General features: G+C 32.7%; 1 protein-coding gene across 1 annotated transcript; it reads left to right on the top strand.

Annotated features, from left to right (window-relative positions):
* Positions 1–243: 243 nt before the first annotated feature.
* Positions 244–24,046, top strand: LOC113389629. The gene is made up of 8 exons (XM_026626648.1): positions 244–323; positions 6,304–6,588; positions 7,925–8,172; positions 10,052–10,310; positions 10,653–10,832; positions 11,259–13,737; positions 17,887–21,676; positions 21,859–24,046. The coding sequence occupies exons 1-8, from the start codon at positions 300–302 to the stop codon at positions 24,044–24,046; spliced, it is 9,453 nt and encodes a 3,150-aa protein (XP_026482433.1). The 5' UTR covers positions 244–299.

Consider the following 24,046-nt stretch of genomic DNA (forward strand, 5'->3'; position numbering starts at 1 on the left):
TAGAAAACAAATTTTGTTTAAATTCGAATCATTATCTTTGCAGAAATGTTTCACCTTTTTGCAGCAATTGCTCATTCCGAGTCGAGAGTTTGAGGTGTTAGGACATACTGTTTTAGTATTTAGTATTAAAGTGTTTTATTATTTATTGAAATAAATAAATTTGTTTAAATATTAAATAACAAATATTAATTATTGTAGGTTTAGGAAAAGTGGTTGAATTATAAAAAAAATCATTAAAGATGCTGCGCCCTTCGGGCATAGATCGTGTATATAACGATCTGTATTTTACCTTGTGCAAAATGGATTTAGATTTCTTCAAAAAAGTAAGTACTAGTACAATTATATTATATATTAATTACATAATATTATATTATACCTCAATTACATTGACTTACTTACCATTACCAATTACATTAAAATATTTTGATATTTTGCCTCAAGGTAAATTTAACCTTAGAAATTGGTAGTGCCTGACATCATCCCTTAAGGCAAATAAAATATTTAACAGAGGTTTGAAATTTTTTGAAAACCGACAAATTTGGCTCGTTTTTACTTTTTTTATTGGATCTTAGCATAGACTTGACCTGTTTCTCCAAAAATCAATGTTTTTTGAATCATAGAAATTGGTCGCACGTTCTCTCAAAATCTGAATTATCATTTCTGGCACTTTTTGCCCCGATTTAATCAACAAGACTCCCCTTCAATACGAATCGAATGTTTTTTCGAAATCGTCGACGAAAATTTGTATCCGCACATCCCAGTAAACCATAAACGTTCAATTAAGTTGAAAATAACGTAGCACAAAAAAAACGTTCGCTGGTTACGTTAATAAAATGCAAATGTTGCGTAATAGGCCTCAACGTAGATACTTCCTTTTTTTTCATTACGTAACTGTTACGTTACATGGTTTCATAGATTTATCATACAAAATGGACAAATTGTTTTCTTTTTTCATTGAATCTCAGAAAAAACTAGACCTGTCTTTGCAAATATCAGTTCTTCATTTTGTCGATACAAATGGCAACGTTTTCTCAAAAACTGAATTGCCATTTTTTGCACTAACTGCCCCGAATAAAAATTATTCAACAAGTCTCTCCTTCAATACGAATCGAACATTTTTCATTCGTCGACCAAAATTTATATCCGCACATACATACACACATGCATATACATAAACACAAACACAACAATTTTTTTAAGTTATGCCAAAATGTTCAGAAGGTTTTGAAACGTGAAGTTATATAAATATTTCCATTTTTGATTTTTTGCGATTGCTAGAACTTACCCTACGGTAAGGGGGCGTCCATTAAACACGTGTTTGATTTTTAAAAGATTTTTGGGTTATGATATTTAAAATTAACCCCCTTTCCTCACCAAACAACACATGTATTAAATATTTCGGAAGAATGTTTCGAATTTATAAAAAAATCGTATTTTTTTTTGAAGATGCTTGGATTGAATTTGATTTTTTTGAAATTCAGGTAAAAAATAAATACACGTGATATCTTCCTAGGCCCCTCTCTCCCCTCACATGATGTTTTGTAATTTTTTGTCAAACACCCCGTCACCCTAGAAGTCTCACGTGATTAATGGACGCCTCCTGAGATAAAAATGTATGTGTGTAGGTATGTGCGGATATAAATTTTCTTCGTCGATTTTGAGAGCGCGGATGAACCGATTTGAATGATTGAAAAAATAATTGCTTCCTATTGGCAGGCAGATGTGCTGATTAGTTTTTGGCAAAGGCATTTTCGGAGATATGGAGCAAAAAGTGCAGAAAATAGAAATCGAGTTTTTGAGGCATTTGACTTGAATGATGCAAAAAACATTCGATTACTAATGTTAGGGAGATGTACTGATTAGTTTTGGCAAAGGCAGGTCCATCCGTAATAATTTAGAATTGAATTTTAATTCTGGCTAAAGTTCTAAAGCTCACTTATAGACTCTAAATAAACTTTATAATTCAGTTTATACAACTCTTATAAATATTTACAATGTGGCAGTATTTATAACAATATATTTGAAAACATTTAATAATCCTTGAACATTTCGTTATGGTACGGAAAATTCCAGCAATTTGCCTCAAGGCACGATGCCTTACACAACTAGTTTATTATTTTAAATAATAATGTAAATATTCATACTCTCTATTTTACTTACTGTTAGGAAAATTATATACGTATAAATCCCTGCCGTCATATTTATTATACAGCAACATTTTTCTACGTCCCTTATACACATTTTGTAATCAAATTATTTTCAAATTGTTTTCAAAAATCAATTTTCAATTATTCAAAACACATATGTCAATACATCTGAATTTGGCGCGTTTTGTGTCCGAACCTAACGTCATGTTGGTGCTCCTGAATCCTAAATGCCACCGCGAATGCCACTTCAGGCAAAACATAAGAAATTGATCGGACTGGAGACAAATTAATAATGTTTTACCTTAATGCGTATTTATGTTTATTATAAATGTGTTTATGTGATAAGTTTTAATGCAATGAGTTTTAAAAATGTTTTGGTGGTGACATTTTAGTGTGTGGCTGTTAAAATATGATGTGCAAAACGATACAAAAATAAATGTAAGTCTATCCGCCATTTTCAGACACATTATTGAGATAGCGTAAACATTCGTGAAATTGTACGATAAGTAGATATTTATCTGTTTTTGTCGTATTATGTCAAGATATTTAGTAGTAATATGTAATACTTTGATGCAGTAGTCATAATTCACTTATTTGCACACAAAACTGTTGTGTACTTTTCCACTTTACTTGTGGTTGCTTCCTAAAAATGTAAATATCTGACTTAGGCTTGTCTTTTACAGGACACATTGATAATAATATAAATCAACGTAAGCACAGAGAGTCTTCTAAAAGCTTATCTTTCATATTTTTAGTCACATTTAATATTGGGGCTTTTCACCTTTACTTACTGAAATTGTTCGATAAGCTGGTATTTATCTGTTTTTGTCGTATTAAGACACGATATTTAGTAGTAATATGTAATACTTTGAAGCAGAAGTCATAATTTACTTATTTGCACACAAAACTGTTGTGTACTTTTCCACTTTACTTGTGGTTGCTTCCTAAAGATGTAAATATCTGACTTAGTTTGTCTTTTACAGAACACATTGATAAAAATATAAATCAACATAAGAACAGAGAGTCTTCTAAGAGCTTATTATTCATATTTTTAGTCATATTTAATTTTGGGGCATTTCACCTTTACTTACACCAGTATTTATATGTATTAGATGTACAATTTACAATTTTCTAAGATAACAAGCAATCAATATACAATAAAGGTGTGCTAAAATTTATAATTAAGTCTTCGTTTAGACCATCTTCTAAAGTTGAGGTCCTATATATCCATCCACGGCCAATATACAAAATACAATGGAGTGCTAAAATATTGTTGTCGTGTTTTTATGAAACTTGGTATTAAGTCTTCGTTTAGAGCATCTTCTAAAGTTCAGGTCCTGTATATCCATCCACAACCAATATACAAAATACGGTGAAGAAATGCTAAAATAATTTTGTGTCTTGATTTTATGAAACTTGATATTAAGTCTTCATTTAGAGCATCTACAAAACTTGAGATCCTTAATATCCATCCACAACCAATATACAAAATACAATGAAGGAACACTCAAATAATTTTGTCTTGATTTTATGAAACTTGATATTAAGTCTTCGTTTAGAAAGTTGAAGTCCTGTATATCCATCCACAACTAATATACAAAATACAATGAAGGAACGCTAAAGTAATTTTGTGTCTTGATTTTATGAAACTTGATATTAAGTCTTTGTTTAGAGCATCTTTTAAAGTTGAGGTTGTGTATGTCCATCCACAACCAATATACAAAATACAATGAAGCAACGCTCAAATAATTTTGTGTCTTGATTTTTATGAAACTCGATATCAAGTCTTCGTTCAGACTGTTTAGAGCCTTCCAAAGTTGAGGTCCTGAATATCCATTGATTTGCAGGAATTTTTAAGAAGTTTAAAAGGTTTTCTGCAAAAAAAAACAGTATCAGAGATGAAGAAAAATGTTTCACTTAGTTATAGCCAAAAATGGCTGTATTTATAAGACACCACAAATAATTAGTAACAAGTAGTATTTATAAAATAGAGGGGACAGTTCTGTGGTATTTCAATTACTGGAAAAAGAGAATTTCAATTACTAGAAAACTAGAATTATATTTTTCCTGTCATACTCTAAATCTTGTTGACCTTTTTTCCATGAGCACAAGATCCTAACCTTACTTTGCATTTTTCTTCTAATCACCCTTTTGTTACATAAGAAATATATTATTTAAATTCAAATTCAAAAACTAATTATTACTACACAAGACTTATATAAACTTGTTAAAGGTATCTCATTAAAACTCTCTTCCTCATTTAATACTTTGCATTTACTGGGTATAATGCTATTCGACAAATTGCATTTAAGTATTATGGAAGTAGTAAATAAGAACTTTTCTAAATTACCTAATACATTTTTTTAAAGAACTTGTGTTCTACCTTAACCTAAATGAATGGTTATCCTTGCACTTTTTTTCTAATCACGCTTTTTTTCATAAAAAATCATTCCAACATGTTTAATTTAAATTCAATTCCAGAAACTAATTATAATGACACAAGACGTAAAGTTGTTAATGGTCCCACATTAAAAAAAAGGCTTTGAAAAGGTATTCGATAAACTGCCACTGAGTGTTAGAGCATTAGAAAATAAGAAGCTTTTTAAATCACCTAATAAAATTTTGAAAGAATCTTAGTTTTACCTAATCCTAAGTTTGTATTTTTCTCCTGATCACCTGTTGTTTTATAAAAAAATAATTCCAATCTGTTTAATTTAAATTCAAATCCTAAATGTAATTATTACAACTAAAAACATAAGCTTGTTAAGGGTTCCACATTAAAAAGGTATTCGATAAATTGCCATTGAGTATTAGAGAATAATGAAATAAGAAGTTTTTTAAATTACTTGATAGAATTTTGAAAGAACTTGTGTTCTACCTTATACTAACCTTTTCTTACATTTTTCTTCTAATTACTTTTTGTTTTATAAAAAATAACTCTAATGTGTTTGATATAAATTCAAATCCAAAAACTAATTATGACGACTAAGGACATCAACTTATTAAAGGTCCCAGTTTAAAAAAGGCTTCCTCGTTTAATACTTTAGGTGGACTGGATATAATGCTATTCGATAAATTGCTATTAAGTGTTAGAGAAGTAGTTTTCTAAATTGCCGAATTCATTTTTTAAAGATCTTGTGTTTTACCTTATATTAACTGTCCCTTACATTTTTCTCCTTATCACCTTTTGTTTCATAAAAAATAATTCCAATCTGTTTAATTTAAATTCAAATCTAAAAACTAATTATAATGGCACAAGGCATAAAGGTATTCGATAAGTTGCCTTTGAGTGTTAGGAAATAAGAAAGAGGAAATAAGAAGTTTTCTAAATTGACTCATACATTTTTTAAGGATCTTGTGTTTTCCTTATCCTAACTGTTCCTCATATCTTTCTCCTAACCACTCTTTGTTTCATAAGAAATAATTTCAATCTGTTTAATCTAAATTGAAACCCAAAAACTACTTATGATGACATAACCTAACCCATAAGACATAAACTTGTTAAAGGTTCCTCATTGCTCATTTAATACTTTAGATGGACTGGGTGTAATACTATTCAATAAATTACCATAAGCCACTAATTTACTTAATAACGTTTTCCAAGAATTTGTTTTTTACACAATCGAGGAAGATTTGGAATAAATCTTCTCTGACACTATTATTCCAGGTTTACGTCATAGCTAAGATTTTGTTTTATATTTAATTAAAAAATAAACTTTGAATTTTGTTATATACGAGTATATGGCACAGTAAATAGACATTTTTATACATTCATTCGTTAATTTTTTTTTTTTTTATTCATAATCATGAATATATTATATTCTAATATTGTCTAGGCTCATAAGTGAATTGAAATTTTTGGCAGATGACAGTTTTCATTTGTGTTCTATGCCAAACAATGTCTCAAATATATTCAATGTCGTTTAATGCAATTTTTTCCATTTATTTCTACCATATTACTATATTTTTATAATCACATACATTCTACAAAATTTCCTTAACAAACTTCAGAAAGATTTATCAAAACCCAAATAATTGTTCAGGAGGAATATCTTTATATACATCATTACAGAAATATTCTATTTATAAGATATGTTAATTGAATTTATTAATCTATGTGATAAAATAATTACTCTCAATTTGATTTTTATTCTAGATGGAAGTCTGCGAAAATGAGTCCACAGACAGTGTGGAAAGGAAAGAGGATCCGAAAAAGCCAGAAGTGCTCTGGCTAGCAAGTTTTCTAAAATCGCTACAACAAAGCATAGACTCCCCTGAAATATGGAGGTTTGATAAATCTATCAAAGAATTTTGCAGTTACCTGAGAAACGAAATACCAGCAAATATCTCTGGAGGGTTAAAAGTTCGTTCATTTTTTATTATGAAACATGTTCAATACTGTCTGTGCTTCTATTCGAATCTGTATCAAGATGCAGCAGAGGTATGTAATAATAATTTTATAAAATGTTAATCAGAATATACAATAAATTATGTCAGCTGGTTTTTTATGAAGGGAAGAAAATATATATGTGTTTAGCACTTTGTATATTTCTATTGGGGTTCGGTTTAAATTCACTTATATGCAATACTTAAATTAATAGATTCTGCTGCTCAGTTTTTAACATTTATTTGATATGATCCTTATAAAAACCTAATAATTACAGGCAACGTCCATACAATGCGGAAATGAAACTTCTTAAACACATATTTTTTTATTGTAGGAAACGTAGGACTAGTATAAAAATAGGGATTAGGTTAAAAATTTAGAATAAAAATAAATATATACATATAACTTCTCCTAGGGTAAGTTATAATAATAGCAAAAAAATTGAAAAAAAAAAGAGTGCGCGTAATGCGATTGAAGTAAAACTTATTTGCTACTATACAAAGTAGCAAATTCAAGTTAAGTAAAAATAAATACATCACATAACTTTGAATGATGTTTATTAGTAATATGGTAACACTCGTTATGTACACATTTATTAGTGTCGAGCATTATACACATTTATATAATGATGAATTATAAATTATATATTTATGATAGCATTAAAAATATGTATAATATTTAAAAACAATAATGTAATTAAAGTCATACTTCAAATATGACACGATCGGTTTGTCATTGTAATAAGCAGTTTAACAACTTCTAAACAAATATTGTTTTCACAACTTGACATCATGTAATAATTGTGTTTGAAGAACTTCATGTAATTAAAATTAACATACATTCATTAACTGTTTGTATTTTTTTTTACTTTTTTGCTTGCGATATAATCTCATTCTTTGAACAGTTGTAATATCTTGTCTTGCCCAAAAAATATTTTGCATTTTAATAACTTCAAAGATTTATAGAAACTACGAATAATATAGAAATAATTTCTAATCAATAAACTTACGTTTAGTACAAGGCACAAATGTTTAATTTGTTTTATTATTTTTAAGGAACAGGGTAAAATATTTCTCATAGAAGAAACAAACCTTCATTAGAGAAATAAAGTAATTGCTGATTAATAACTTTTATAATATTCGTTCACACAGTGGATTATGTTAAACAACGCCTAAACAAATATTATTTTTGCAAATTAACTCATCCTGTAACAATTGTGTTTGAAGAACATCATGTAGTTTAGGTAGATACTTTGGTATAGGTGGAAATACAAACCCGTTGAATTTACACAAAGTGGGAATTTTACTCGAATTTAATAAGGCCTTAGGGCACGATGCCATGCATACCACTCTAGTTCTTATTCTATTATCATTATGATTATTATTTCTAGGTATTGGATGAGGCGGTTTACAATGTCAGGATGATGGAACTGCTTCCACTGTATTTTGATTTAGAATTGGTAGCTCATGGTGCAACTCAAATGTCGGATGAGGATTCAGCTGAAAGAATAGCAACGATATTGAATATATATCTCCAAAGGAATAAATTGCAAGCTAGTGAGATGCTGTTACATATGACAACGTATTGGTCGCCGCCGCAGTTCGAGAGAATAAAAGACTTACTAGTTTTTTTGTTTAAGTAAGTAACATTTAACATTTATAAGAATTTTTTATTTCAGTTCAAATTTGAATACATTTTTTAAGCATCATGTACATCTATCAAATTGATAATAATGCATTAAATTAAATTATATTTGTACATTCTATACATATTACACATATATACATTCAAAAATTTCAAAATAAACTATCTTTTTCAAGTCTTGGTAAAAAATATTAAAAAAAAGACCAACTCACAAAAAGACCAACTGATTTAAGTAAGTATGACTTTGAAAATGTATAAGGTAAAAAGGTCCATCATCATAGTCTATAATGGTATTTTTTAATGATACTATTTTAAAGTATAAGGGGCAAAAGATGAGCAACCATTCTATGGTCTTAAATTGGGCGTATTTAAGGGGGGAGCTTGCTTTAGAGGCTTCAAAAAATCTATTTTATTTAAAAAAATGTCTTCTAAAACTAGCCAAGAATATATCTCTAAAATTTCATAGACAAATTCAAATTATTTTCGGAATTACAGAAGAAATAGTGAGCAAGCGTCAATTTCTCGGTTTTTAATTTTTTTCGATTCCTCCCAATTGGCGGAAAAGATAGGAAAAATAATAATCGTCCTATCGAAACGAGACAAAATTCATTATTAAGGATTAAATTCTATTCTAGTTGAACCTAAATAACCTTAAAAAAAAGTTATAATTCACCCACTTTTTAAACAATATACAGTGAAATTTCGTATAATTTTTTTTTTTTTTTTTCAAGTTGCGAAAAATCGGTAAATTTCTCATTTTTTCTAGATTTTTTAAGTTCAACTAGAATCTACACTATTGAATATATATTTGTTTTAATTTTTTATTCCGGATGGAAATTGTGACCTGCATCTTTTCCGCTTGTGGTGCATCAGCAAAACGCTTGTACCCGACATATTATTAAATATATTTTAATGAAAAAATTTGAGAAGAATGTTGAAATATATAGCAATAAATCCTGTAAGTTTCGTTTCTATTAAACATTTATTTCCTGCTCTAACATTTTTTCAAAAAATGCGATTTTATGAAGCCTCTAAAGCAGGCTCCCCCCTTAAGGTAACAATGTCTATCATCATTGCCTGAATGGTATTTTTAATAATACTATTTTAAAGTAAGGGGCAAAAGATGAATTAACATTCTATTATCTTAAATTGGGTGTAATTAATGCAAGTATTTTTTTATGATAGTTTTCTTATTTTGAGCACTGTAATTTAGATTAGGATACAAGATTTAAGTATACTTTATTGAATTGTTTTATAAGATGTATTATTAATTTTAAGTTAGATTCAACAGTTTTTTTCTTCATATAACTGCTATAAAAGATAATGTGTGGTTGATATAAAAAGAACCACTTAGATGTTAACTAAGAAAAATATTAATAAAAATGTAAAATAAGTTGAAAAAAGTAATTTAACAGATAGATTTTATTAATAGTAACTCTGATTATGTATTTTTCCTACAAAGGTTTTTTGCAGTAAAAAGTGTGCTCATATAATATGTATTTCAACAATTTTTAGATTTATTTTCTGACCTAATTAAACACACACACAATAAATAGTTGGTCTTATTTGATTCAAAATGGCTTAAAACGTCAAAAACATAAAATTAGCAAAACCGATTTTTTCGCGAAAACATAAACTTCTTCTCTGAGAATAGTGACCTTTTTTAACCCTAGCTGACCCTTTTTACCCTGCCTATGGGGTTAAAAAACGACCAGATAACCTTTTAGAAAAATACCAAAAAAAAAAACATTTCTACAATGAAAAATTACTTTGAATTTTTATAAAAACATAGTTTAATCATTGATGGTTTATAATATATCATCATATATTAATTTTTGTTAATAATTAATTAACTATTAATTTCATTCACCAGGAAACTACTAAACCATAAAGTAGAGCCAGAAAACGATGTCGAGTACATACAATATATACTATTATATAGACTTTGGATGATAATAGCCAAAGAAGGCAAGGAAATCATGGACATTCAAAGGCACTGTATTTCTCATTTATCTTTTCCAAACAATCTACGAATAACCAGGTCAATGACTCAGATATTTCCACCTGGAACACCTTTAAAATCCATACAATCTATGCTCATAGTTGACATTGACGTGTTTCCTGTGACTCAGGTGATAAATATAACTCATCATACCTATTTTTTTTTACAAATTTCAAGAGAAACCTTGAAACATTATAAAAATTATATAGGATTAAATTAAATTAGAGTTTTTATACTTCTTAAAGAACTAGTCTTGAATTAATAAAATATTTCTTTGTAAATATAAGAGATGTTTGTTTAATCTATGCTTGCATTTTATTAAATTAAATTATTGAAATTTGCAATTAAATTATATTTTCATTGTTTATTATTGTTGGATAAATTTGTTTTCTTTAGGTGAGAAATATAACACAATCTCTCACTTTAATTAAATTTTAATATTTAAAATTAATCTAATTTTTTTTTATTCTAGGCCTTTTTAAAACACATGATAACACTGAGAAATAATAGTATATTGGGAATTGATTTGAATTCGGATCTGCTTATACCGATTGGAAATGCAGAGGAAAATGATGTGCAGTTGGATTCACTTGAAACTTGTTTTGAAGAATATGTGAATAATATTGCTGAAAATTTCAAACACTCGTCAGAGGTGAGTTGTGTATATTAAATATGATGGAAAATGTGGATGGAACTTAATTGGAAATTATGTAGTTTTTTTTAGGCTCATGTATGTGTACAACAAATATTATTTTATTGTTGTACATTAAATTTTTTACTTGATGACTAAAAGATTTCATAAAGTACATCAATTTTTTTCCAGAAGTAATTGTGTTAAGATAGTATTCAAAGCATGTTTTAAATGTATACTTTTGTGAACAAATATTTTTTTCATTTTTGATATTAAAAAAAATGCTTTGTATAATATGTAAAAATTAGTTATTATTAATAGTAAAAAAAATAGATAAAACAATGAATGTAGATAGATATTTTTTTAATTTTATTAAGAGATTTATTTTCTCTTCCTTTTCATGTTGGATTTAATAAATTATGTTACTATTTCTTATTATTATTTCAGATGCAAGATTCCATGAGTGATTTGATGAACCGCCTATTGGCCAATACTTCCCTGGATGCATTATCAAGTGGTGTCCAAACAATAGACAAACAAAGCAAACAGAGGCACTTGAAATCATCTCAAAGACGTGAAAGAGCAGAAGCGAGGAGGAGGCAAGCTGAACTTGAACAAAGACGCATCCGAGAGCAAGCTGAACAACAACAATTGGCCATGCAACAGCAAATTGCTCTAATGTTTGAAAGATCCCAACAACATTCTTATTTTTCCATGAGCAATCCATTGAGTACAATAATCAAATCTGATGAAGTCATTTGTTTATCAGACACGGATGAGGATGAAGAAAATAAACCTGTAGTTTCTAATTTACCAACAAATGTTGCTCCAAACATTAATCCTTCCTCATTTTTTGATATGTCTGAAAATAGTCCGCTGCGCCAATTTGTAGTTGACATTATAAATAATACTACATCGACGTTTATCACTGAAACTAAGAAACAACTTGGAATTTTAGCACTTTCAGAACAATTCTTTAACAGATGTTTAGAACCTAATAATATTGTTCGAACTGAAGATATTGCTAATAAACTTTTACCAAACTTTGATAAAGTTCTGACAAGTGTAGTGCAAAAAGTTGTTGAAAAAACTACTAACAAGAATATAGAACAAACGCCTGTGGAGGGTGTTAGTCAAACATCTGTTAGTAATGAACCTGCTCCTTCTCCAAGTAAAGCATCCACTAGTAACAATACAAGTGTAGTACTTGACAAAAAATGTGATAGCAATTCCTCAACTGAACGTGATAATAGTATTTCTGTAAGTTCAAGTGACTTAAATAAATCACCTGCTAAAACGTGTGTTTCATCTACTCAGGAGGCCAGTATCAATACTGCCGCAGAAACATCACCATCTGAAGTAGTTACATCAAAAACTAATGAAGAATCAACAGCCAACAAAGTTGCTAATGATAATAATACAAGTTTGTCTCAGGAAGAGATGTCCATGAATACTGAGAACCGTCAGGAAGACCAAACTGGTTTAAATTCAATGTTGACAGTTGATACTGAGCTCCAGCAAAACAGTTATCCTGTTGATGAAAGTTTTGTTGCAGATTCATCACAAATCACACCTGTTACTTTAGAAAGTAGCAAGCCTACAATAACTACACCTGAATTGATAAACACATGCATGTCTATATTGTCCAAAGATCAAACGAGTAAATCTACTGCATTAGTTACTACCACACAAGCATCACAGCAACTGCAATCAAGCTTGCTTTTGCCCGCTGTGACAAATGAAGTAATAAGTGAATCTGCAGCTTCAAGTAATTTACCATTATTACCTGATGAAAGCGAACCAGCAGCTGATATTGGTAGAAGTGCTAGTGATAATTTCAATGATAGCTACAACGTCATGAACCAAAATGAAAACGTTCCAGAAAACAACAGTTCTACTAATAATGATTCTAATATTAGTTTACCCCGAATTGTTGATTGTTATAGTTTAAAGTCATTAGAAATTGATCCTAATGAAAGCACAACGCTTCAAGAAGATGTCACTTTAAATGTGTCACCGTCACCTAAAACCTACATAGATAAAGGCAAAGAAGCAAAAAGGAGTTGGCGGGAAAATAAAACTCACAGCGACAAACGGAATAAATCACTGTCGCCTTTGAAGAAAGTATCTTTTCCTGATCTGGAAACTACTGATCATCAATCTCAGCCTGTAGTTCGTCGCCGAAATAGTTTTATGACTCCTGCTCAACTAAAATATATGTCTAGTGATGCTGAAATTAGTAGGAATGACAGTGATATGGAAATTGATGATACCTTTCCAACACGCGATACGTATTTTCATCATGAAGATTCAACCGATTCAGGTAAACATAAAGACTCAGTTGGTAAACTAAATACGGAAGAAAACACTAGACACAATGACGATATCACACAAAATTTAAATTATGATAATATTTTATCACCAATAAGTCCTATGCCTGAAATTCCAGAGGTCACCAAGTCCATTTTGAAACGTAGAACAGTAAAAAAGACTTCTCCGAAAAGCCGCGACATGTCTTCTATACACGTAGCTGAAAAATCTATTTTAAAAAGTTCTAAGAATCAAAAAGGTAAATCCAATCTTTACTTACTAAAACGCAGCGAGAGTCCGAGCAGCCAGGATGTGAAAAACAGGCACGTGCCAGTCGCAAATGTGACACCACAATATAAACAAGTTCATTTTCTAAGTGAAATGCATGATAATTCTAACAATAGCAGGAAGATGCAGGTTCCAAAGGAGGAGAAATCTTCAGATATTCAGTTTCGTTTGACTTTTTACAAACCGGAAAATTCTCCAAGTTCTTCTAAGAACAGGTTTGCGGCGAAACGAAGAGACAGTCAACAATCAACAACTCCATGTCTGCAATCAACATCAACAATGAACAGATCGGTGTCGCCGGCGCAAAGCAGTCGAAACTCATCAACAGGTATGAATAAATTAAGTTCGGTTAATGCTCAACGCGAAACAATTTCTTGTGATAAGTATGATCCCTTGGAGTTATTCTCTGACACTGCCTTGCTGGTGGGCGACGAGCCATGCCAACAAGTGCAGTTAGCCAATGCTACACCCGACCCCGCTTTAGGTTTTACTGATATTTACGATTCTGGTAATTTATTAACAAATAACAGTCAAGATTCAGGCAACGCCACGTTGTCGTTTGACTCGAATAATCAGGATAATTCCCTTGGGATAAACGATTGCGAATCCCCGTCCACAAGTGGAGAAACTTACACCTACGATGATAATTTACCTATAGATGCACGTACCAAGTGGTTGAGTTGTAAAGTCGAACCACCAGCTTTTTCTCCAGCCAGTCCTGCGCAATCCGATTTCGATGAGCAGAATGCTGAGGGTGGAAACGGCGAACAGCAGACTTCTTTACCTTTCAAAAAACGTAGGAAATTATCTGTTTTTCAGCCTTCCGAAGAAATTAAGACAGAACCGGTTGTCGCAGGTCCAGTGGAAGATGTTTCGTATCCGGCTACGCCCATGATGAGCATTGCTGAAGTTAAACTTCTACAAAGCATCCAACAGTTACAGGAAGGCAACAAACGTGGTTTATTCAAAACTCCTGGTCAGTTAAAATTTGGTCCGGGCCCTAGTACGCAGTTTAACAATTGCCAATACACGAGCAATAACCAAGGAAATAATATGTCCAATTTTCAGATAAACTCCCAAGTACCCGTAGTGAACAATATTTCTTTTAACACGAACCAAAATATTAACAACAATTTTGGGAGCGATATAAGTGGCGCAGGGTGCTTGAACTCTCTTCAAGGGGGCGCGGGCGGAGCCCTATCCCAATTCGATCTTAATCAAACTATGATAAACTTAAGCAACTATCATTTGAGTCAACAACACCTGACGAATTTTTTATTGAATAGCATTCACATGCCGCAAAATAACGGCTCGATTGTTCCGACTTCGTCGGATCAAATCAAACCTTCTCGTAAAGTCCAGATAAGAAAATGTTCGGATTGCAAACGTGTCAATTGTTCATGTTTTGCAGAAAGTGATTCGGATGATGGAATTGTTGAAGGGAATACTAAAAAGTCACAGAAAAAGTCTCGACGTCCCACCACAGACAGGGTTACTAGAAGTAGTAATAGAACTGTTGCAAAAAATTATAAGGAACCTGATGATAATAAAAAGCGTCGAAAATCGGGTGTAGCAAAGCGGGCTAAGTTTGAAAATTAACTTAAAAAATTGATCATACTTGTTTTATGATATTCATTTTCCTCATTTAATTAATATAGTTTTTATCATATTTATATATAAGCTAAATGCTTTTTGCTGAGTGTATCTATATATGCTGGTTTATATATGTATACATGGTATTTTATATATGTTTGCGTGTGTACAGAAAGAGTTTCAAAGATATTATTTTGCAAACAAAAACAAAAAATCATATTGGAAAATACACAACACAATTAAAACATATATTTTGGCAACACATCACTTATGAAATTTGTGCGGGACTTTTAAGCTCTTTTGTACGTGCGTGTGTTTTATACGTGTACACCCATAAAAAAGACCTTTAGGTTTAAATGTCGCGAAATTTCTCAAAACAAAAAATGTTTGCACGAATATGATCTTCAATCAACACTTGATCTGCAATCAACAACCAAGGACCGAACATCACCAATTCAACAATCAACATTTATGTTAATTAACGACGGTTTAAACTTTTTTAGTATTTTATTTATTTTGCCGGATAATAGTAACATTAATATCAATTTGGGGTGCAATTATTCGAATCAGTTTCGAAATTGTTTATAAAAAATTTCGGTATTTATAATTTGTTTCTCGCTAAACGAATCTACAGGACGACTTTGGCAAGATTTTATGCTAGCCGATTTTGGTGCAGGTAACGGATGTTTTTCTTTTTGTTCATTAAATTAATAGTCTTATCATTTGGTGTAAAAAATATTTTTAAACGGGTAATGATTGTTGTTAAAATATAAAAGTAATATCGGTGTTATAAAGAAAACATAAATGCTGACTGATGAAGTGTGATCTTCGGTTTTGTATTTATTGCGGCACTAATGATGGTACTTGTCGAAACGTTTTACCAAAGTATGGTAATTAGTTAGCGATTCCTAACTAAATTTTATTTGTCCAGTCTTTATCGTGCTATAGATATAATAACGCGGTGATTTTTATAATTTAACAACAATCATTGCATGTTTTGTGATAAAAATACTGTGATATTAGCTATTTTACTGTTTATCATACTAACCCAATGGTCTTATCTATATACTTTAGGAATATGCTAGTCAAAAAATTTATATATATATATATATATATATATATATATATATTGTTCCACTTTGAAACATATTTTTGTTTTTTTTTCAGACGAAGAATTTAAAAAAGGTAAATATTTAAACTATTTATTTTTTACGTTTCGACACTGTATGTATTTCATCATTCATTAAGTTTATACCAGGGAAAACACACATTGTCTTGTAATAAAACAAGAACGCAATATGCAATTTACATCATTAATCATGTGATTAACAATCATTTTATTATTAACATCCAATAAGATAAGTGTTTGTGTGGATACAATTTTGGTCCACGGGTGACCGAATGGTATAATTGATTATTATACCATTATTATATAATTTAGATTCATATTGTTTAGGAGGAGTCTTGTTGAATAGTTTCTGGCGAAGGTAGGTCCAGCCGTTTCGAAGATACGGCACAAAAAGTGCAAAGCATGGCTATACGGTTTTTGAGAGAACTGAGCGTTCGATTTGAATGATTCAAAAAAGCATTTGATTACCTTCTGGCAGGTTCAGCGGTCACTTGGCGGTCAAAAACGACCGCGTTTGCTCTGAACGAAGTTCAAAATTTTCTAGAAATTTAAAATATAAAAAAAAACGATAGTCAAATTTTCACAAAAATTTCATAAATCTATTTTTTAAAAAATTAATTTTTGGTACCAGATATTGAACCAATTTATTTATTTATTAACTTCTCTTATTATTAACTTATAGGGTAAGTTATAGTAATTGCAAAAAAATCGAAAATGAAAATTTTTATATATCTTTACGTTTCAAAGATTTTTGAACATTTTGGCATACCTTAGAAAAAATGGATGTATGTGTGTGTTTTTTTTGTATAGCGAAGGAAATGCTTTTATGCACCCCAGACTGGTGTTTTGTCTGGGTATGTCGGCCTCAATATGTATGTGTATGTATGTATGAGCGGATACAAATTTTTGTCGACGATTTCGGGAACACCGATCAACCGATTGAATAGTTCAAAAAACATTTGATTCGCATTGATAAGGAGACGTGCTGATTAGTTTTTGGCGAAGGCAGGTTTAGCCGTTCCGAAGATACGGGGCAAAAACTGCCAAAAACGGTAACTCAGTTTTTAAGAGAACAACGGAGCGTTCGATTTCATTAATTCAAAAAACATTTTACTTGTATTGCCGAAATGAACAACTGGTAAAATTTTTGGAAAGGCAGATCCAGCGGTTATGGACTCTCAATAAAAATGAGTTAAACACTTATCATTTGGCAGTCAAAAATGTTTATTATACATATGTGCATCAAATTTTCAAATATTTTATGGAGATTTAAATAATGTGTACACATTTTGTGTAAGTTTTTTTGGTTTCTGTACCAAAATTTTTTGATTACAGAACGGAAAGTTCCAGCAATTTGCACCCCCCTAGTTTTCATTTTTATTTCAAATTTTGAGTTTTTTTATTTTATACATACTGATTCACATACAGTGTCTTCGAAACGTGGAAAATAAATAGTTTAAGTATTTATCCTTTTTTATTTGTACAATTTTTTGTCTGAAAAAAACATTATAAATTTTTCTAAGTCGAATAAAAAAATTATATAATTTTCTTAATTAATTTTTAATATACAAATAACATTAATATGAAAATACAGTAGCATTCTTCTGATTACTTCATGCCGTAATGCGTGTATGACGAAATTTGATTATTTTAAAATATTTACAATGTCGCGCGTATGGAAGCTTTCTTTCGTTTAGGGTTACACTACACTATTTTTAGCTTTAATTTTCTATGTACTAATTTGATTATTTTTAGTTCGTAGTCCCGATTCTTCTTCCGCTGCTAGCCGCTGCGGTTTTTACGATGATGATGCGTCCGTCCATAGCGGCAAATCGAACGTGAGTGTGACCAATGCCATGATGTCCTTCGCCAGCCGATGCATTTCTGGCGAGCACATACCCAGTTCGACCCTCAAGAACATCGTCATGCTGGCGGTTGCTGAGGATTCGACGCCTCCTCCGGCCCACGTGCGCAGCTACCGGCGGTCCTACGGCAGAAGATACGGTCAGGTAAACGCCAACAGGGAAGATATTTACGGACGTAGGTTATCACAACGATCGATGTCGTGCGATTCGCGCTTCGATGACGAACCGTCACAAATTATTCAAAGATCTCGTAGTGCGTCCGCGACGCGCACTAAAGACGAAAAGCCGGTGAGCAATCGCGGCAGGCCGAGCTCTCGCGGACGACCCCCCAAAACATCACCCATTCGTAATTATAATAATACGGTTAAGCGTAGAACACGTACACGAACCCCCGCGCCCACGTTACCAGAGATTAACCCTAAAATGTTTTTGTATATTGCTCCTTTTTGCGATAAAGTAGGTACGCAGACGAAAGTTTCTTTTTATGTAGACAATCCAGAGGTCAATTACTCTGAATTGTACAACGTAGGTAACGCGGAAAATCCAGTTGTTGTTTTAGAAAACATTTGGGACAAGGTGCCTGCGGATGCGATATCTAGATTCCAAGGGTCATCTGAAAGTTCACTAACGAAACCAAAACGACCTACACGCGCCACGACTCCTCGACGTGCCAATTTGTCACTGAAAAGAAGAGGTAGGCGAAAAAGAACGGAATCAGAGGCATGGTTGACTCCTAAACCGACATTTGATGATACACCAGCAGCTGTGGAGCCCAAAGTGATAAATTTCAACGAAGAAGAAAGATATGCTGCAGACTTGTCAGAAGAGGCTTTGTCTTCGCCGCCAAGGCAAAGAACGAGTCAGTTGTTGCGCAAACGGCCTGCAGAAAAGGCAACGATAGACGCAACAGTCGTCAATACAACCACTCAACCGTTTAAGCAGAGAACATATTTAACACCCAACAAAGGAACGGACGAAGAACCATATATGCAGTCTGACAGCGATGACAGTGACCTCACTAACAAATCACTGAAAGTCGAAAATAAATTCTTAGGAGTGCAAGAGGAGGAAATGCGTCGCTCGTTTGAGAACTTCTTCTCGGAGTTCAAAAGAAGAGATTCGGATGCGACTGCAGATTCAGAAACTGACAAACAGACAATGAATTCAAAAGATAGCAGCGATTATCCGAATACGCAGGATGATATGATTAACAGAATCACAAGGATTGATAGAATTATGGGATCTAGGAGATTGAGAAGACGGGCAACGAGAACCAGAAGTTTACCTCCATCATCTTATAGACCGTTTGCTAAGCATATTGTAGGTGATGAGGTTGATGATACTAGTTGTACAACATTCGGAGAAACCTCTCAAGACGAAGACGACACAACGTCGTCTAGTGAATCTTCGCGTGTCAGTAATTCACCGTCATCGGCAACTCGTTGTTCATATTCCGCGGACAGTTCGCCATGTAAAGAGTCGGTGGAAGACACTATAAAGCGGTTAGGTCCTGCGGATATTTTGCGAATGGTAACTGGTAGCACTGTGCCTTCTAGAGTTATCACGCCCTCAATAGAAAGGGATCTAGAAATCGATATTGAGCCGGCTCGAACCATCGTTCCAAGCGTTGAAGAAAAATCTTATGGCAATTTGAGCACATCATCAATACAAAATAATAAAAAGAGCTTGCTTGAAACAACCGATCATCAAGATGCAAAACAAAGTTTACCAGACACTCCTATTTGTAACAAATCAGATGATACAAAACAAAATTTACCAAACACTATTGATATTTGTAATAAACCAGTAGCAGCCATTAATGCGCAAAAGGAAATCACACCCGTCCAGTCTGATGATGATCCTGAAAGGTTGATTATTGACGAATCGGTGCGTGAAAAGAGGGCTATACGGTTGACTAAAAAAGGAGCTAGTTATAAAAAATCTATCAGGGGCAGGAAAGCGACAGTTGCCAGTGCAAATGATAAAAAAATTAATATTGAAAACAAAGTAGTGTCAACAGTTCTCGCATGTGACTCGCAAATAGAAACAAAGACAAATGAAACGGAAGAACCACCAAATAAAATTTTAAGTGAAAATGTTTTTGCAAAAACACCAGAGGTTGAAGAAAAACTTGCGGATAAAAAAATTGAACCGTTGGATGACAAATTAGTTAATACTGTGAAGAAAGAGGAATTGAAAGAAGAATTAAAAGAAACGCCGATGCAAATCGACTTAGTCAAGGAACCTGAAAACAAGGTTGATACAGGTAAAATTTCGGATAACACAATGCAAAAAGCTGAACCGATTGAACCAACATCACAATCATCGTCAGAAATTAGAGATGAGAAACCTAATAAGGAGAAAGATCTGGAGAGTGGAGATGAAAAACTCAATAAGGAGAAAGTTCTGGAGAGTGGAAATGAAAAACTCAATAAGGAGAAAGTTCTGGAGAGTGGAAATGAAAAACTCAATAAGGAGAAAGCTCCAGAGATCAGAGATGAAAAAACTGATAAGCAGAAAGCTCCAGAGATTGGAGATGAAATATCTGATAAGCAGAAAGCTCCAGAGACTGGAGATGAAAAACCTAATAAGCAGAAAGCTCCAAAGACTGGAGATGAAAAAATTAATAAGCAGAACGCTCCAGAGAGTGGAGATGAAAAACCTAATAAGCAGAAAGCTCCAGAGAGCGCAAATGAAAAAACTAATAACAAGAAAGCTCTAGAAAGTGGAGTTGAAAAGCAGAAGGCGCCAGAAAGTACAGATAAAAAGCCTGATAAGGTGAAAAGCTCATCATCATCAGATGATGATGCCAAAACCTCATCAGACAATGATTCTAAATCAATGAAACGACAAATTGCTGATTTGCAATCAGCAGCTCTGATTCTAGATCATTGGCGTGCAGGTGATAAAATTGCTGAGCGCAAATTGAACAATTCTAGATCAGTCGCTAGTATTGTAGAAACTGCACCACCTGTTATTGCCAAAAAGTCGACAGTCGTCGATTTACCGGTGGAAAAAATATTTTACACGGCTTCTAGAAAGGATTATAGCAAGGCAGACGCAGAGAGAGATCTGTTCAAAATTGTGCAGAAAGATGAACCAAAAAATAAAACCAATGAAGATCTTTTTGATGTTTCGAAAACTGCAAAAGCTCCTGAGGCAGGCAATCGTAAATCCGATGTCGTAGCTGAAAAAGAAAAAGTTTTGTGTGAGAATCAACCACAAAAGGATGAAGATTTGGATAAATCTGGTAAAGAAGCGATGCAGGTCAAGGAATTGCCAATTAATGATACACAAAGTCATGACACAAGTGTAACTTCAGATACGGATACTCCGAATTTATACCAAGTGTCAACTTTTCTTGATATTACCAGCACACCCAATAAAGCAGCCGATGAACCTTCTCAAAATGTTACAAATGATCAACCACAACTTGCAGCAGCTAAGAAAATTGATTTCCAAGATAATAAGATTGCAGAAACAACAAAAGTTGATGTATTTGACGTGAAGAAGAAAAGTAACATGAAAGGAAAGGATAGTAGTTTGAAAAATAAAGAAAAGCCTAATAAAATTTTGTATGTGGTACGAGGAAATGCGGTGCAAAATACGAACATAACACCCACTAAAACTAAAATGACGACATTAAAGACGTTCCTTCAATTGACAATGCTACACAAATTGTGAACCACTTGGAAAACCACATAGACGATACCATTGATAAAGAAATAGAAGTAAAGCCTGCGAATCAAAAAATAGTTGAGCAAAAATTACCTGAAATCAAATCCTTTAATAATAAAAATGATATTGAATGTACAGAATCTAATAAAACCATTACCTCATCTAAACAAAATATTGCGAAAAGAATTACAAGGTCAAATGTGGTGGAGGAAAAGTTGGATCAACCACCAGGTAATAAAACTGAGTTGCCCAAAGAAATATCAAATTCCATTGAAGAACCAAAAGATTCTAAAAACGATCAGACAGATAGTATGGTAAGCGATATTTCAGATACTATTTCTAGTACTATTATAATTCCTGATAAAATAATTGAATGCGACATGGAAACAATTCAGGTTGTTGGAGCTGTCGAAGAAGTTCACACGGATGGATCAGAGGACAAAACCGAAGAAGTCGGAGAAATGGTTAGTGAAATCAAACCAGAAGTTATTAGTAAAAGTAGAAAACGCAAGGAAGTTGCAAAGAAGGATAAAAAATCTGCAAGGAAGAAGGAATCGAAATCTAGTAAGAACATAAAATCTTTGGAGGTAATCGATGATAAAAAAGCACCTGCGGTTGAGGATAAACCTAAACGCGATAGAAGTAAATCCAAAGCCACGCAAGATAAAGTTTCTGAAATTGTTTCTGAAACTACGCCTACAACTGAAACAAAGCAAGAGAGTAGTGAAAATTTGAAAAAATCATCACGTTCAGCATCTCGGGATCCAAAAAATGCACAAGTTGATGGTGATAGCTCTTTGAAGAAGACTAAAGTTAAACAAATGCCCGGTTTGATGCCCATTGGAGCAGCAAATCCTATTAATGATTCAAAGTTTAAGACGAAAACAAAAGAATTGTTGATGAATTCTGAAACAGATGTCTCAAAAATTGACAGGCACCTCAAAAAATCTAGTAATTTGTTACAAACTAAAGCTGATAAAGTTAATGAAACACCAAAAAGTGATGTACAAACTGCTAAGGATTTGGAAAATTTATTAGCAGATGACTCAAAAGTTGATAAGAAAACTAATACAAAACGCAGTAGATCAGAATCTGTGAAGTCTAAGGAATCTCTAAAAACTCAAACAAACGCTGCTGTCAAGCATCAAACAGATGATAAAATCAAGGATCAAGTCAAACCAGCTAATTTTGGAGTTAGAAAAAATAGTTATGGAGAGTTGGGTGCTGGTATTAAAACGCCTGGTCAACTCAAATATATTCCACCACTTGCTGCAGATGCAAATGCCGAAGACAAACTGTGGCATAAAACAGGAGATATTTCAGGAAACAATAATATTGGGTATAAAAAAATGGAGAATTTTAAAATCCCTAAAAGAAAAGCCAGTGTGGTAGTCGTTGACGAGGAGCTGAATTTGACGCAGGACAACAAGGTTTCTGAGAGCGAAAATCAAATTGTTTTGGTTAAAGAAAAAAAGCAAACCAAAAAAAGTGTAGCGTCTAAAGTTGTAATGGAGGAACCAAAAGATTTAAGTGAGACATACGTTGTCAGTTCTACGACCATCGATAATGACAATATTGTTTTGAGGTCGCGAAATGTAGCCACACGTAGTACACCAAAAGTGTTTTTGGTCGAGGAATATGCAGCGAAAGCAGCGGCTATTCCTGTTTTGCCAAAATTATCACGCCGGAAAAATCTTACAGTTGGGGTTGATAGGTTATCGGAAGATATTGTGCAACAAAAACTCAATAAGGTTGTTCCAAAAGTATCGAAACGTAAAAATAATTCAAAGCCTGCAGCAGTACCGGAAAAGAAACCGAAGGCTTCGGCTAAGAAGACTAAAGTAGTTGATGTTAAAGTTAAAGAGCCGGTTGTTAAAAAGCGTTCGCCGCCTAAAAAAAAGTCACCTGCCGCCAAAGGCACTACCAACAAAAGACGTTTAGGCATGGCAGTTGTCATCAATAATACTGCCAAAAAGCGAAAAACCGACACAGATATCTTACTAGACCAGATACCAGTTTGTGGGGACACTCCAAAACGCAGGAGCAACCGCCGCAAATCGGTTTTGTTCGAAAAATCACCAAACTCTGATCTGGTGAACCCCGAAGAATCAAACGAAGAAGTTGCAGATTTACCAATACCACCAGGAGCTGCTAGGGAGCTGATGTACCCATCAGACGACAGTTTGGGATCAGAATATTTTAAAAATGAATATAATGTAGATGAGTGCGAAGACTTCAGGGACGACTCGTCTCCTGAACCTCTGATTGTAGAAATCGAGGAAGTGCAGGTTAGTTCTAGCGTTGATAATCTCACTCTCGATAAACCACCGGAGTTTAGTGCTGATGAATTGAAACAGCATTTTTTCTCATGA

The sequence above is a fragment of the Ctenocephalides felis genome, unplaced genomic scaffold, assembly GCF_003426905.1.
Source record: "Ctenocephalides felis isolate EL2017-DRISC unplaced genomic scaffold, ASM342690v1 CF-g0.4_SCAFFOLD_03573, whole genome shotgun sequence".
Taxonomy (NCBI): Eukaryota; Metazoa; Arthropoda; class Insecta; order Siphonaptera; family Pulicidae; genus Ctenocephalides; species Ctenocephalides felis.